The sequence below is a fragment of the Trachurus trachurus genome, assembly GCF_905171665.1.
Source record: "Trachurus trachurus genome assembly, chromosome: 11".
In the NCBI taxonomy this organism is placed as follows: domain Eukaryota; kingdom Metazoa; phylum Chordata; class Actinopteri; order Carangiformes; family Carangidae; genus Trachurus; species Trachurus trachurus.
Genome location: NC_139904.1, coordinates 11,658,422 through 11,675,366, shown reverse-complemented (window position 1 = coordinate 11,675,366; position 16,945 = coordinate 11,658,422). Strand labels below are relative to the sequence as shown.

The window sequence follows — 16,945 nt, the reverse complement described above, 5'->3', positions numbered from 1 at the left end:
ATAATATAATATAATACAATGATGTGCAGCACTTAGCACACCAGAACTCTAATAATACCAGAGTTCCTTTCATAAAGTTGCTTCTAAGTGGCAGACAGATGAACGGACCAGTCTGCTAGATAGTGTATCTGTCCATTATGATATATTTTAAAATTCCTACAGAGGAAAACACAACTAAAGGATGAACTTGTGATAAATGTGAAAACTGTTGAAACCCATATTGGTGTGCAGACAGTGCTGTGCTGATGGTGGTGCACTCTTTCGTTGTCTCACCATACATTCACCTAATGTAGCCTACAGCACCACCATGTGGTGACTTTGGTTTCTTACAGATGATGTTCTGAAATGAACAAAAAGGTTGAAAGAAACGTCCATAGCTTCCATAGTGTGGGGCAGTAGTAGCCTATTCTGCAAATTAATGAAAATTTGTAATTAGTTTCAGTATGTTGAAAAATAAAGTGAATTGTTCAACAAAATATCGCTTCAAAAAAGTAATAAGTTATTGGGAAAGAACAGCGTTATACTCTTTGGAAAAGGTTTATGTGTTGCTTAGCAGCAAGATGCAGAACTATTTCTGCTGATGTGGTCAAATAGTAGTAGGAGGAAAGAAACAAATCATAATGTTGGCACTTATGACTGGTAACCAAGATTGAACTATGACTAACAATGATATTGAGTAGGCTACAACATATTTCCTCTTGTGTGACACTGCTTTATTTAAGTTTACATGGAATTAATAGAATAGCCTATATTAATAGAAACACTAGCCTACAACATCATCAAATGGAATTAATAGAAACACCACCATTTCCTCTTGAGGCATGCTTTATTCAAGTTTACATGGAATTAATAGAAACACTACATAATTTCCTCTTGACACTGCTTTATTCAAGTTGATATTAATAGAATCATAAAACACTGTTTTCATTCATTCCATTGCAATAGATAGCCTACAATAATTGTCAGTTTGTAATAGTGACTCAGTTTTGTTCTGTTTTTTCTACTATAGCCTACTTTTATTGTGATTCTACTGAAGTAAGTTCACATTATTAGGCTACATAGGAAAATGCACAGGTGAACAAAGTGCAGCCACTATCCTCTGCTTTTTGTGGCAACACATTGCAGCTGTTCTGCCAGCCAACAACAACGTTTCAAAACTTTAATTTACTATTTATTAATTTTTAAGGATCACTTTTGCCTCATCTTTATAAGAGCTAAAAGGCTGCTGAGCTAGACATATTATTGTTGTCAAAACCTAAAATATTTGTCTTTCAAGTGTCATTTTATCATTATAAAAATGGCGTACATTTTAATGTGATTTCTCAGTCAAATATTACACATGGATAAATATTTTATACGTGTAATAGGGCCTATTTGAATAAGGGGTAGTGTCTGCCATTCCACACTAATCATAAAACACGTAATGTGAGGGAAGAAGACAGGATTAGGAAATGGGCTAAATCTTCTCCCAACATAAATTCTTTAATCCGCACTTTGATGTAGCCTACACTACAGTGTGGATGAGAAAATGACACGCCAGAAGCTTCAAAGCACTGGGACCACACAGAGAAACTCGGGCTTTTGTTGAGGGAAATGCAGCTAACTAGTAGGTTAACTTCACAGTATATGTTACCACGGCAACTGGAACCCAACCACTAAACCCGCATTCTGGAATACACCCGTGCAGCCTTCGTTCATATTACCGTAATACCATAACAACAAGTTCACTGGAAATTGTTGGAAAATGATTAGTTGAAGAGAAAATGTTAAATGACACTGTCCAACACGAGTTAATCGTTATGCCTCACTCGTAATTTTTCAAACGTAATTTAAATGTTTATTAATCAACGTTACGTGGATTTTTCTTGGTACAGAGCAGATTGCATGGCGCTGCCTTTGCGGACATTACGTTACGGTTTGTGTTGCCGGGGAGTGACTCGCAACCATAGAGACACAATGGATTTGCAGTGACAGTCTACATAGCAGGCGTTTGTTATTGTACCATCCCACTGCAGCGTTACTAAACTGTGCCAATGTGTAATTGCTGTTGTTGCCTTCGGGCTTTTTACGCCAGCTGTGCCGCTTGGTGAGGAAGATCAGCCCCGCAGCCCCTTTAGCCAGCTAGCTAGCCAGCGAAGCACCTGCTGCAGCTCTGCTACTGGGGTTGGCTGCTAGATACACTAACGTTAGCCCATAGCTGTGCAGCTAACCAGACTGAGAGCTACTATGGAGTTTCCTATTGATATTAACCAGTTATTCTCTGAGAAGGTCTCCATCTTGGACCATACTCTGGTTGCAGGTCGTAAATCAGCAGGAAGGTAAGTCAGAAGGACCAGGTCTGATTCCCATTGTCTTTGTTATTAGATAGCACGTTACACACTGTACCCCTCTCAACATACAGTACCCTGTCTGGATCTCTCCTATTCAGAGAATGTAACAATAAACTGCTTTCAGAAATCCTCCATTCAATGCAATAAATGTGCAAAAGTTAAAATAAAAAGAAAGCTATTCAAATGTTGTTTTGGTTTAAACCTTTGCTGTGTGTTTTCACTGTTTTTTTGACAATGATGCCTAATTGAGCCACTCCTTGTCTCCTAATGTGACTCCACCATGTTCATCCTTGCAGGCCAGATCTTCAAGCCCACATAGCCACAGTTATTGATGAACTTGGGAGAGCCTCAGCAAAGGTGGGTTTTGTGAGTTTTGCTTATGATTGTGTGCTTGTTTGCAAACTTAACGCACATCTGTAAGAATAGTCCCAGAGTCAGTAAGCACAGAAATAGAAGGTGGTGCCGATCAGTACAATCAATACAAGGTTGTTCTCAGCAGTCGCTCTATGAGGAAAACATCTCTCTCCTGATGGGAGGGGTTTTTCTCCAGGAAGGCAGCGTCTCTCCATCCACAGGTCATTATGGGTCAGTGATAACTTGCGAACAATGATGTCAGTCATAAGATGTGACCCTCACAGTCACCACATCGCCAGTTGATGAAGTTCTGTGTTTGTGCATCACAATTGGTCCAGATGTGATGGTGCATGCTGCATAGGGGCCAGAATGGGGTTTGTTAAACCAGGGTGTACAGGGCCAAAGGAAAATAAACATGTAGCCAAAGTATAGACTGGATTTATTTTAGTATTTTGGCAGGTCAGGGTGCTCAATTCTGTCAATCACTCGTATATAATACCCAGCCCCTTTTGAAAGCACTATTTCTGCTCACAGATTCATCAACGGTGTGTGTTCTTGCTCTCCACAGGCGCAACAGCTCACAGCACCAATAACCAGTGCTTCCAAACTGCAGTCCCAGAGGCATCAGCTGTACCTGCTGAAGGATGGAGAGAGAAACGGGTACATATCACATCCCACACACACACACACACACACACACACACAAACACACACACACACACAAACACACACTCTTTCCATTACTGTACTTGTCTGGGGACTGACTGAGCTGTGTTGAGTCATGCTGTGGTCACAATGCATGTACTGTGTTGTTGAGACATACAGGACTCTGTGTTAAATCCTAATGGCAGCAGCTCACCGCAAATCACCCAAACGGAAAACTATGATACATGAAAAATACAGAGAGGTCACAGAGTCTTAGTCAGTGCAGATCAGACCGTTGTATGAACTCACTGCCCCTCCTCTCTCCTGCATACAGAGGACACGGTGCGGTTGTGGGATTTCTCAAGGTCGGCTACAAGAAGTTATTTCTACTTGTGAGTCACAATTTTTCTTTTTTTTGTCTTTTCAGCTTATACTTCCTCTTGCCTCATTAATTTCATTTTTTTTTTAACCTCCTTCGTCATCAGTGCTTGTGTGTGCTTGTTGTATTTCTTCCACAGGACCGGCAGGGTGTGCACGTTGAGGCGGAGCCGCTGTGTGTTTTGGATTTCTACATCGCAGAGAACTTGCAGCGACACGGTTACGGGTTGGAGCTGTTTGATTTCGTGTTGCAGGTGAAGCATTCCTCTCTGAGAGGCGGATTACTAGAGACTAGACCCAGTGTATTGGAGGAGGGTGTTATTACAGCCACCGTTCCAGGCTGCTCAGTTAAACAACATGAAGCGCCCTGAGGGCATGATTGCTCGCCAACACAAATGTTGTGACGAAACACTGACATAAAGAATTTTGCTGTTCCTCAGGAATGCACAGAGCTCACACCCGATGAAGTTTTTAAACAAGGTGGACGTGTGTCAAAGCTTTACAGCCTGACCTATACTGAAAGAGTTTGACTCTAACTACAGTATATGCATAAATTGATCAGGTCAAATTGTTTGTTTGTTATTTCTTCATAAAAACCTGACTTTATACAGGACAATTAATCTGGACTCAAATGTAGAATAAATGTAATTCACCTTTGCAATGCAACTGTATGTTTCTTGGCAAATTGTAAAATGTTCGTCACACATTATTTAGATGAAAAGCTGTGTTGCTAAAATGCATTAAAATTCAAATATAGAATTACAGCAAAAAAATCTAATTAAAGTAAAATCAATTTAAAGTTTTCAGAAGAAAGTATACATTAAAATCCACTTTAGGTCGATAAAAATATTTAATATGTATTATTCTTTTTTGTGGTTACTCCATTTGACATTTTCAGAGCATTCAGTCTTACTTTTGTTAAAAAAAATGTTCAAACGTCATTTCACATTACAATATCTACATTTTAACAAATCTGATACGTGGTCTTAAAAACAATTTTTATTCTTTCCTTTAAAAAAAAATCTATTTGTCACTGACCCATTACCAGATTGTATTTGAGAAATGACATAATTTAATATCAAGGTCTGACACATCATGATTTGGACAGGTGCAGTTTTCAAAAGACAAGCAAGATGTGTATTGTGTCTCACAGCCTCTAACAAACATCTGGCCAGATGTGTCAGTGACGTAAAAATACAATACCATTTATAATTTAACTGTTTTGGTGTTTGTATGACATGCAAGTGATGTGTACTTGGCCCCCGGGCACTTTTCATTTCATTTCATTTTCATTGTTGATGCCAACAGTTGTTTTCCATGTGCTATATAACAGTGGTTGCGTGTTTTCTTTTTTTTCTCTGCTGTAGCACAAGAATTTAGAGCCGGTGCTGATGGCGTACGACAGACCCTCGCCCAAATTCCTGTCTTTCCTGGCAAAGCACTACTGCCTGACACAAAGTGTGCCGCAGGTACAGTTGTTCCCATCACGCTATCAGCTGCTTGAACGGTTACTTCTCCTCTATCTGCTGCACTCTGTACTAAAACAAATCAAGTCCAACTTCCACTTCAGCAGATGAGATCTCTTCAATATATTATATTTCCCTCCAGGGACACAGAGAAAATGACACATGCTTTCATCTGACAGTGTGAAAATCTTTTCTTTGCTGTGACTCTCAGTGTGATTGCTCCACTTATTACAGTTATATTTAGACTCTGCCACCTCCCGACTCTTTCCTTTTTACTCCCGACTGTGTTTCTACAACTTATTTTGGAAGTAGATTTGTCACAGTTTGTCACTGTTTCTCTCCAGACAGTTTTTTGGTGAAACAAAGATAAGTAAAATCTTTGTTTCACCTCGCACAAACTCAAGGATGAACTGATCAACTGACTGTCAAAGGTCACTGTGACCTTATGAAACACATTCACATTAGTCCTATGACACAGTCTGATACAGTGACAAAGCGATAACAAGTTTTTCATGATTATTGTGATCAAAAAACAATCATGTATTGAGTGAAAGTTGTCCCTTCCCTTTGTTTTTGCATTTGCTGGCACGCTAAGCTAAATGCTAGTCCCTCATCAGTCAATTCTCCATGATGAAAAGATAAATTTATTTTAAAAAAGGCTGACAAATCACATGGGATTCAGGCACTTTTATTTATCAGCACTTAGTTGAAGCAGTGGTACAGGCAGCCTTCAGCCTCAGGCTCCTTTAGCTGCTTCTTTACAAAGTGTCTCTGAGTGAGGTGAGTCTTCATCTGGACACTCTGACATAAAGACCACAGATCCAGATCCTCTCTTCTGCGCTCAGAGTGACCAACAGGTTCTTGTTCTCCTCTCATCTCCAGCTCTACAGGAGTCCTTGGTTGTTTTTTAAAATCCCGCCTCTGAGCTCTGCAGCCAGTTCCCTGCTCCTCATGGTGTCTGCTTTGATCAGACCTCAGACCTGCTGCAGACAGCTGTGTGTCCAGTCGGCTGAGTTGACCACAAGTGGACTCGAGTTGAGCTGTGAAAACATGAGAGAAATGGAGGACGTGTCATAGCAAAGTGTCTGTATATAATCCACTTTTGGATTCCTTATTATGGAATACTGATGACGAGAGACTCTGTCGGTCTATAATTGGCCATGAACTGGAAGAGCAGGAACACCTACGCTGCAGTGTTGTTCCTGGAAACCTCGTCTTATTCAGAGATGAGCCGGGATGAACCCGTCTTTGTTCTGCCAGGTTGCTGCAGGCGGCTGATGCTATCACTGGCAGAGTTTTCCATGAGGCGGCAAAGTCTCAACTTCAGTGAAAGTTTGTCACATGCAGATAGAGGAATGTACAGGGCCGCCTACCTAATTGTTTATCCATTGTTGGGCCAGGTGTTCTGCACTGCAGCAGCCTCGACACACACACAGTGTTAAATTATTGTACTGGATGTGTGTTCTTGATTCAAAATGGACAGAGCATCATCTGAACTGTGTGTTGTGTGTCAGAAATTCAGCTTCAGGTCTCTCAGAACAGACATATGATGATAAACAATGATTGGGAGCACAGTTAAAATACCATAGTGTTCGATTGATTGATTTATTGGTTGATGAGCTTTAATATCCCCAAGGGGCAATTCGGTGTACAGCAGCAGTTGGCACAATAAACACACCAGGTAGAACACATAAAATAATAATAAATAAATAGAAATACATCATACATAGCAATATGAGAAATACCAAAATACATCATAAAAAGTATTACCTACCAATACCAGAATACATCATAAAAAAAAGTATTACCTACTAGTTACACCAAATCGTCAGCTACAGCTAATGGGACGAATGATCTCAAGTATCTGTTCGACAGCCTCCTTCCTGAAGGTAACAGTCTAATTAATTAATTATACTGCTTAGTCTGTTTTTATTAGCTAGACTGAGGTTGCCAAACCAACAGATCATAGAAAATGTGAGTACAGACTCAACAAAGGATGAATAAAACATTCCCATGAGAGAGCTCTCTACCTGGAAAGTCCTCAGCTTTCTCAAATAAAAAAGTCTTGGCAGATTGGCCTGGTTCAGAAGTATTGATAAAAGTATGACTCACTGACTCACCCTCATGCTTTTGTCAACAGCAGTTTGTGTCATCTTGTTTTTGTTTTCATTCCGTCCAGGTCAATAACTTTGTGGTGTTTGAGGGCTTCTTCCTGAACAGAGCAGGTAACGTTTTGATATTCTCATCCTGTCCTTCTGGCTTTTTTGTTGTTGGTGTGTGGAAGGAATTAAGTTGTTGTTTTTTCTTCTCTGTGGTAACATGAGCTATGAGATGATGTGGGCAAGTGGGCGGCTTCGGTGATCCTCACAGTACTATCTGAACCTGTGCTTGGCTGGCGCTCTTACAATAGTGCTATTGCATCAACCCTAAATCTGGTTTATCTGCTTCTTACCTCTGTTTTGCAGTGCAGCTCCATTTACTTGTGCATCTATGTTCCTAAGTTCAGTTACAGTACATGACACGTTTTTGCATGCGATACAGCTGGAAACAGTGATCTCTTCTTGCTTTTGACATCACAGTGAATTCATCTTTTTGTTGTGGAAGGAAAAAAACAAAAAAAAAACACAAAACAAACACCTTCATGGTACAGAAACTGCAAATCTGTCCTTTTCAAAGAAAGGGGCTCTCCGGCCCAAAAATACTGATCTGCTTTTATTCCAATTCCAAAATCTTTTGTTTCACCAAACTCTCTCAGGCTCACCCTCCTCTCCTCTGACGGATCAGAGGATGTACGGCTTTTTGTAAGGACTTTTCTCTCTTTTCTTTTCTCATATGTCCCCAGCATCTTGCACCCCCTTCCTTTGTCCCATAATTAGCTCTGTGCTATATCTATATCTATATATATATGATGCTCCTGATCTCATTTATTCCGTTCAGCCAACTTCAGTTCCTACTTTCCCATCACATGTATTCATTCTGTACACCCTTTTAGGCTCAATATGTGTTCTGCATCATATGATATAATAAACCTGCTGTCCTAGCTGTAGCCACAGAGAGCCACGACCTGTGTAGACCACCTCAAACCCCCCACAGACCACTTTACTGACAGGAGAACACCCACCAGTGTCTCTTCTGAATGTCTGTCTGTTTTTTTTTTTTTATATATAAAAGTCAAATTAAAGGTGCTTTTTGTGACAATCGCACAAAGCAGTAAACCACATCAGTAGAATCACTTTAAACAATGCAGCCAGTGTTAAAAAGATCGGCAGCCTCTGTGTCAGGATGGATTTTAAAACAGGAAGAGGTCTCGCAGGGTCTGTCCTCAGCTTGATCACTTCAAAACACAGCCAGTATGAGACCATCCTGTATCAACGTTATTGAATTCCTTAAGTATTTTGGCATTTTTACATTAAAGGACATTTCCAGTCGTAATCAATGTTTACCTCAGATCAGTTCATACCATCCATACTCCCAACTGCAGCGTGTGGATGTTTATATTCGTTTTTGTTCAAGAATATATCCTGTTTTCAATGTTCATTAATGGGCTCCGGACTAATTTTTAAAATTGTTCTGTGGTCACGTAACGTATCATTTAAAATTTAATATTTTCCCCCAAAAATACCACACTTTCATCCCCGATTTAATCAAGAATAGATTTTAATTTTATCACCCAGAGTGGGGTCAAATTCAATTTTCTTTTCTCTAGAGCTTTAATAAAGCAAAATTCAGACAAAAAAGTTGGGAGTATGGATGGTATGAAATGAACTGATCATAGGTGACCTGATATCTGAGGTAAACATTGATTACGACTGGAAATGCCCTTTAAGCTTCCAGGTAACTAAAGAGAAGTAAAATCCTCCAAGCTTCTGTCACATATGTTTACTATCAGTAATCATAGATATAAGTAGTTGCTGACAGAACAGACTGTGACCCCATGAGTTTGTGTAAGATTGAGGCTGCCAATCATTTTAACCACAGTTTCATTTATCTTTGTCAGAGGCGCCACAGCCAACGTGGTACAGACGACTTCCAACAGCATGTTCAGGCCACAGATCCACTTTAAAACCTTAGTCTTATTACTGGACTTGGGAGATCTGCTGCTGCTCGAGTGAGAGTCTGTGAACAAGAACAACTCGGCGACAGACTGAAGTGTATATAGTTAATGTCACATCAAGAGCTGTTTGTCTTCATATGACACATGGTCCAGTCCGTGTTGTGTTCACAGACCTGCTCTGAGCGGTTGGAAATCTGAAGACCAGTATATGAATAGCGTTTTGGAGTGGATCCTCCCATTAAGTTTTCACCTAACCTTCACAACTAGAAAATGTCGTGGCAGAGGAGCTGCTGTTGAAATCTACCTGATATGTACTGTAGGGCTGATTTGCACGAGGGAAGAGGTCACCCTGTCACGTCGTGTGTTTCCTGCTGTGCTCTGACTGTGCTCTCCTCCGCAGCGGGCCAGCTGAGAAAGGCTCCCCTAAAAAAGCCAGACGGCGAGATCAAACCCTACTCCTTAATGGAGAGAGAAGGTAAACAAGACATTTCACTTTGCCGTACAACACAGACATTAAACAAATCCTCTCACCAAAGGAACCAGTGTTTCCTCACGGACATAATCCAGGTCGTCTCTGTGCAGTCTCATAATTTCATCCACCTGTGGAGTCTTAAAGTCTCTATTAAAGCTAAAGTGACGTGCAGTTAACATATTACTGCTCCTCAGCCGCGACACCTGGCAAAGCACCAGCCACAGAGTGTTGTATAAAGCTGAGACATATAGGGAACATATTCAGAGTCAAATAAATGAGTGTATATATAACTGTTGAGGTGACTCATGCTTAGCCTGCTGTTGAGCCTTGCATTAGAGAAGCATGCCTTACATACAGTAGGAGCTAACTGGTCATTTTTAAAACGAAATTATATTAGATATAAGCAGATCACTAATTATTTCAGAGAATTTGACCAAATGTGGATACAAATGCTTAAAACAACATGATCACCACTTTAAAATACAAGACAGCCACCATGTACTCACTTCTGAGGCTCTTAGTCAAAAATAAACATAGAGAAAAGACAAAAAAAAACTTTTATAATACCATCAGGGTAAATATTTAGCAACCATGGAGGGTCAGACTGAACATCTCGTGGGGGTGCATCAGGACGTTGTTTGAGTTTGACCCATATAAGGGATAAAGAGAGAGAAAATGAAAATAGGTCATCCTGTGCTGCTTCAGTTTGAACTTCCTGCTCCTCATCAGCCTCTTTAAGGTTTTCTAGTTTTATATCAGAGCATTACAAAACTGTAGGACCAGTCATTCATAAGAACATTATCGTCTCTGAATATATAAGATAAATCTAGACATAAATAACTGCTGTATCGCTTTACTGACATCATTAGCCATTAAAAGAATGGTTCAACATTTTGGCAAATTCTCCTATCGCCATAATCCCTATAGTCATAGCAGTAGGTTCATGACCTTTAATTATCGGTGCATGTTGTTTTGAGATCAGCGGGGCAGAGACGTGAGCTGCTCAGTGAACACAATGGAGGTGAACGGTACAGGTCCTCTGTCCCTCATCAAACTAATCAAATACACAATCCAACAACTCCAAAACGCTCTGGTGGACAAGTTGTGACCTGCACATTCACCACGCTATGAAATAATGATTAATGATTATGAGACAGAGTTGTTTTTGGAGCAAATACGGAGCCGGAACTACATTCCAGACACGGCTGCTGGGCGGAGAGATTTCAAAAGCGCAAGTAGCTCAGAGTATTTGCTTTGTGTGTCGTAATGTTACATAATGTTACATTATTATTTCATAGCGTGGTGAATGTGCAGGTCACAACTTGTCCACCAGAGCGTTTTGGAGTTGTTGGATTGTGTATTTGATTGAGTTTGATGAGGGACAGGGGATCTGTACCGTTCAACTCTATTGTCTTTGCTGAGCAGCTCACGTCTCTGCCCCGCTGATCTCAAAACAACATGCACCGATAATTACAGGTAACGAACCTACTGCTATGACTATAGGGATTATGGCGATAGGCGAATTTGCCAAAATGTTGAACTATCCCTTTAACATGTGACGTTCTGAGTGTGTGTTGCCCCTGTCCTCTGCAGTGGTCCGTCAGGAGCAGAGGGCTCGCCCGTGGCCGTTTGCTCCGCCTCACTCCCCCCAGCGGTCGGTATCCTCCCAGTGCTCCCACTCCCTCAGCGTGGGCTCCTCCCCCAGCAGGGCGCCGCTCCGAACCGCCCCAACAACCCTCCTTGGGGACAGCAGGGACCAGAGCCCGCAGTCCCCTCACATGGAGCGCTGCAGGGCAAGACGCACAAGGTAGGACAGGCCTCACCTCCGCACCCTCTGACCTCCGGGGGGCGTTACAGTTTGGTCTTAGGACTCAAGTAGAGATGTTGTACAGTGGGTCGTCTTTGTGGGTTTACACCAGTGTCACTGTCTCTACACCGTTTCTACCGTCAGTGAAGTGCTTTATGAAAACCCATGAATAATCAGTAGAAGTTTTTGTCATTCTCTTTGCATACAATATTCAGTATACATCAGAACAAATGCGCAACTCTTCAAGGATCTACTGAACCAAGTATAACAGATGTGGGTGGAAAACCACTCATAAAACCAAATACAATAGTCTGAATAGCGCTGAATAGTCTGGCGGTTTTGTTTCTGTTGAATCTTTTCCACATGCTACAACCCGGCTAAATAAAGAAAACTGTGAAATGTAATAAAAGGAGGCCGCTAGGTAAATAAGAGTTCTGTTTTTCAGACACAGGCAGCAGCAGCTCTGTTCCTGATAGTTTTACCAAACAATCCTTTCCTAAGTGTGGGTCAAATCAAATTCACATTTCAATTAAGACCTGACTCCTTCCCCAGTGGATACAGTTAGTACCTCACAACAAATCTTGGCCTCATGCCTTGGAGCTGCATCACATGATCATACCGATCTTTTAGCTAATTGGTGTCACATTAGATTTTTATGGATGAAAGATTTAAATCTGATATTTGTGAGGTGCTTTAGAGGAGATATCCAAATCATATTTACAACTTGCCATTATTATCATTTATAGCCCATATCACTGAGTCAAAAAGGAAAGTTAGGTGATAACCACATTTATCTGGGAATCAAAACTGCTCAGATTTCATGTGACAGTTCTCAGTTATGAAACGGTTTCTTTGGAAGAAAGTAATTCCAGCGAAAACTAGAACAAGTTTCTCAGACTTTGATCTCACCAGGAGGATTTATTGAGAGAACGCTTGTGCAGATACAACAGACTCCTCAACATTAACGGTCCAAGGTTGGATCAGATCCCGACGGTCCGACCCCGAGAGCCCGCCTGCAAGTAAACACAGATTAAACCGTGTCTGGACGGGTCAGTGTGCGTTAGTTATTGAGTTTCTCAGCGGGACACCTGTTTGCCCGTCCTGGGGGATTAATTGACGCTGAAATGCAGCGTGTATGATTTCGAACATGCAGCTGTAAATGAGCTGTTGTGTTTGCGCAGCGGGGAGAGGATCAGTCTCAGTGCCAGGTCCACTCCACTTGGCAGACGAGCGCCACATTCCTCTCATCAGTCTCTTTATTGTGTGCAGCACAAAGACTCTTGCTCTGTCCTGTTATTTGTTCGGCTCCGTCCACAGCTTTCTAAACACTGTTTCTTTCTCTCTCTTTCCCTTCCCCCCTTCATTTTTTTTGTCTGCCCATTCCACCTCGCTGATCTCCTTCTGGCCCTGATTAATTCTCTGTCTCCTCTTTTTCACTGTTGTCATCAACTCGCTGATACAGTTCCCTCAATAGATCCCAACTGGGCAACTTCCATTGACCAGCCTCTGACTGGCACCATTGACTCTTTACCCTTTTTAAAGGAGTGGCTGCGGTGTCTTAGTTTGACAGAGCCTGTCTCTGTGACGCGGAGACGCAGATTCTGCCGTTGTTACGATGGTTATTTGGCTCGGTCGAGGCGAGGCTCCTTTAGGCCTTTTTAAAGAAACAAAAACGTGACAGCTCTGTCTTATCTGCTTTGCCTTTTTTTAGAAACTAATTAAACGATGTGCCACAAAACCTGCACATGTGAGCTTCTCCTTTTGTCTGTCACACAAATACATCGGTGTTGGTATAAGATAAGGTCGACTCGCACCTCCTGTTCCAAAGTCTTATTTCCATTCTGTGGCTTATTATTTGTCATGTTTTGGTTTTATTGAAACACCCTGTCTGTGTTTATTTTTCTATTTAGTTCTTCTTGGTTTGATACTGTTTTGTAATTATGTCTTTGTGTTTTTTTTCTTCCTTTGTTCCCTTTTTTCTCGCTGTTCTCCTTCCGGCTCACACCTCCATCCCCCTCCGTGCACCTGTCCTCTCTCTTGTTTTACCCTGCTCTGTACGTTTTCGGTTTTCTTCTCATCCTCCTTGCTGGCTGTTGCCATCTCTCTGGTAGTCAACAGGGTCTAGTTGCCAGATGCAGCCTGTACAGTCGGCACCTGGACAGCAAAGCCGTCGACCTGTTGGACACACGCCTGCCGGGTAAAGTTCAGCCGTCTTCTCAGTCTCTTTGAAACACGACGCCTGATGACATGATGATGACACATTAGTATAAGGAAGCCAGAGTCCTGCAGATGGTGATCACTGACCTCTGATCCCCAGACATTCAAAGGATGTTGTCAATAAAAGTATGTGCAGATTTTTGACACTGTGCAGGACTCCTGAATATCGACTTTATAGTTTACAACAAGTTTGGGTAACCCTTTAGTTTACAGGCCGTTAATTACGTGATAATGTCAAGAAATAGCCAAGAAATAACAATTAATTGCGTAGTAATGTGAAAAAATAGCCTATAAAAAACGATCAATTTTATAGTAATGTCATATTTTTCATAAAGGCAAAAGATTACATATGCTTTTCATGCTTTGAATTTTTTGGGAAAGGCCAGAATTTTTCTCCACCAAGTCCTTGCAATTGACTTTCTGGGTTATTTCTTCGCAATCAATTGTTATTTCTTGACATTACTATGAAAATGACCGTTATTTCTAGGCTATTTCTAGACATTATGACGCAATACATTTTTATTTCTTGGCTATTTCTTGACATTATCACATAATTAATGGCCTGTAAATTAAAGGGTTACCGAAAGTTTGCTATCATTATTGCTTAATGTATTAGAACATCAGCTAAACATTAGCTTTGTTGGAGCCTTCAGTTGCCTCGCACAGTCTTCCTGCCACCTGACGAAGACTGAGGTGTGGTAGAAAGCTCCAGAAATGCCAGTAAGTGAACTTGAGTTCATTTAACAAAGATGGCAGCTTTAACGAACTGACCAGCCAATGTCCAACCAGAAGTTTTCATGATCATATCCTGGTTAGTACTAACCTGTGTTTCAGCCTGTGTTTTTTTTTGTGTACAAATTTAAAGGGATAGTTCAACATTTTGGCAAATTGGCCAATTGCCATAGTCCCTACAGTCATAGCAGTAGGTTTGTTACCCTAAATTGTCGGTGCAAGCTATTTTTAGAACGGCGGAGCAGAGCCGCAAGCTGCTCAGAGCTACGCTACAGAGGCTCATAGGATTTCTTGGTTTCCCTCATCAAACTAATCAAATACACAATCCAACACTTCCAAAACACTCTCGTGGACAATTTGTGACCTGCACATTCACCACGCTATGAGATAATAAAGGAACGTTACGAGACAGAGTTGTTTTAGAGGTAAATTCATGCAAAACCGCTGATGCACGTTCCTGTCGGGGGCTGTTTTTTGGCAAGCAGTCTCTGCATTTGCCTCGAAAACAACTCCGGTAACGAACCTACTCCTAAGACTATAGGGATTATGGCCAATTTGCCAAAATGTTGAACTATCCCTTTAAAGATGCTGATTGTTGCTCTTGGCAGCTACACAGAGCCATTAACCCCTTCCTGGGTGACTTGCACATCACTAGAGTCAGGTGCAGTGCAGCCAGGCAGCTCTGCTCACCTTCCTCATGTTTTAGCACCTTGTGCCTCCTCAGGTTTGAGACCAGTGGGGGATCAGTCACACGCACTGGGATACACAGACACACACAGGTTGGCCAGTACTCACACACCACTAAGCAGGTATTTACACTACTGCACTGGAGATTGAACTGTTTGTTGTCAGGGAGGTTAACAAGCATGACAGAAGAACATGAGGAGGTTCAGTGACTCACCCTTCGTGCAGACATCTGTGGCCAAAACACAAAACCAAAGGTCAAAGGAGACATCTGCTCAGAAAGAGAGGATGTCCTCTCTATCGGACAGTTTTCAAAACAAAAGAATAAATGCCCTCTATAAAGAAAAACAAAACAAAAAACAGAATATGTTAATTGTAAATTGCTCCATCCAATGACGGTCCCATACTTTTTGGATCCATACATCATTTCATATATTATATGACATACTCAACATAGACGATGTTGCTGAAGAAGTGTGGATATTTGATATTTGCTGTTTTTTCTCCATGACGCAACTAAACCTCAGGTATATTAATAAAAATAATAAATACAAACTAATATGATACTATTGATGCTATTGTGACAGTTTTTCTATTCTCACAGTGCAATAAAGGTTTGACACCCGGGCCGAATGTGTCAGATCAGGATCAAGATTTTCAGAAAAATACTTTTTTCTTTTATTCATTCATGTTTGATCTGATTTTCAGTTTGAAAAAGTCTCGCTCTCCTCACAGAAGAATAAATAGATTAAAAAAAAGAAAAGAATAAATGCCCTCTGGCTGCTTTTTAGTCACAGTATGTCTACACTTTGGGTGATTATATGCTATATTTTTATTGCAACTTTTAGCCAACATATTTGTATCGTCGTCCTTATCCTCCTTGTTCTGAGCCCGTGCACTTCTTTTTCACCAGCTTCCGGCCTTCCTCATCCAAGAAGGATGGCATCTGCAGCCAGGCCTCCTTAAACAGCAGAGACACACAGCTGCATACAGATGCTGAGGAGGAGATCGGGACATCGGACGGTCCACCGGGGCCAGCAGGAGATACGCTGGTAAAGCAGAGACAGCTGTCGGGGAAGGAGAGCAACCGAGGCCGAGGAGGCTGGTCGTGGACTGTAGGGGAGAACTGCTACACCGCCCAGTGGGTGAAGCAGAAGCAGGAGTACAGGAGCACCCGGCCCTGGTGACCGGGAGCTGCTTCTGTACTTTGATTAAATGATACTGAAAAGAAAAATTGCAGTTGTGCTGAGAGCTCGAACTTCTAAACTTCACTCAAGGGCCCAGTCTCTGCTACACACTCCCAGTCTTTGTGATTTCCTGTCTGGGGGTATTGTGAGTTCTACCTTGGCTGGTCTCCAGGATGAGTCAACTCATCATCCGAACTAGTCAACTAAACTGCTGCTAAGAGCCAAATATGGAGCGATTCCTCTAAAAGAGCCGTCGGACACCGGTCAACAGGCAGATCGAGAACGTTGTTGGTCTGAAGCTGCAGTGAAGCCGGAGGAGCAGTGACTTCAGCTGGTGGCCGACAACAAAATACTGTGCAAACGCTTCTGAACTTATCCCAAACTGACACAGTCTGTGAGAAAAAACATAATAAACGCCTTTTGTAGTTTGCTTTAAACCAAGAGTGTTTGTCATTGTCTCGACAGCAGGAGAGCTCGTGTTCAGTTATTTTGGTAGATGAAGTGCTGGTTTAATGTCCTTTTGTTTAGGTTTGGCAGACCTGTTCAGACCTGGTATTAAGAAGAGGGCAGCTCTCAGCCGAACACACACCAGGTTCCATCAACGCTACTGAAATGTTCT

General features: G+C 41.6%; 1 protein-coding gene across 1 annotated transcript; it reads left to right on the top strand.

Moving 5' to 3' along the window:
* Nucleotides 1–1,940: 1,940 nt before the first annotated feature.
* On the top strand, nucleotides 1,941–16,632 carry atat1 (alpha tubulin acetyltransferase 1). Its single transcript, XM_083981784.1, has 12 exons — nucleotides 1,941–2,318; nucleotides 2,627–2,687; nucleotides 3,253–3,344; nucleotides 3,664–3,721; nucleotides 3,848–3,961; nucleotides 5,075–5,176; nucleotides 7,353–7,398; nucleotides 9,628–9,702; nucleotides 11,293–11,506; nucleotides 13,618–13,703; nucleotides 15,180–15,264; nucleotides 16,053–16,632. Exons 1-12 carry the CDS (start codon nucleotides 2,227–2,229, stop codon nucleotides 16,324–16,326), a joined length of 1,299 nt encoding a protein of 432 aa, XP_083837910.1. The 5' UTR covers nucleotides 1,941–2,226; the 3' UTR covers nucleotides 16,327–16,632.
* Nucleotides 16,633–16,945: the final 313 nt, after the last annotated feature.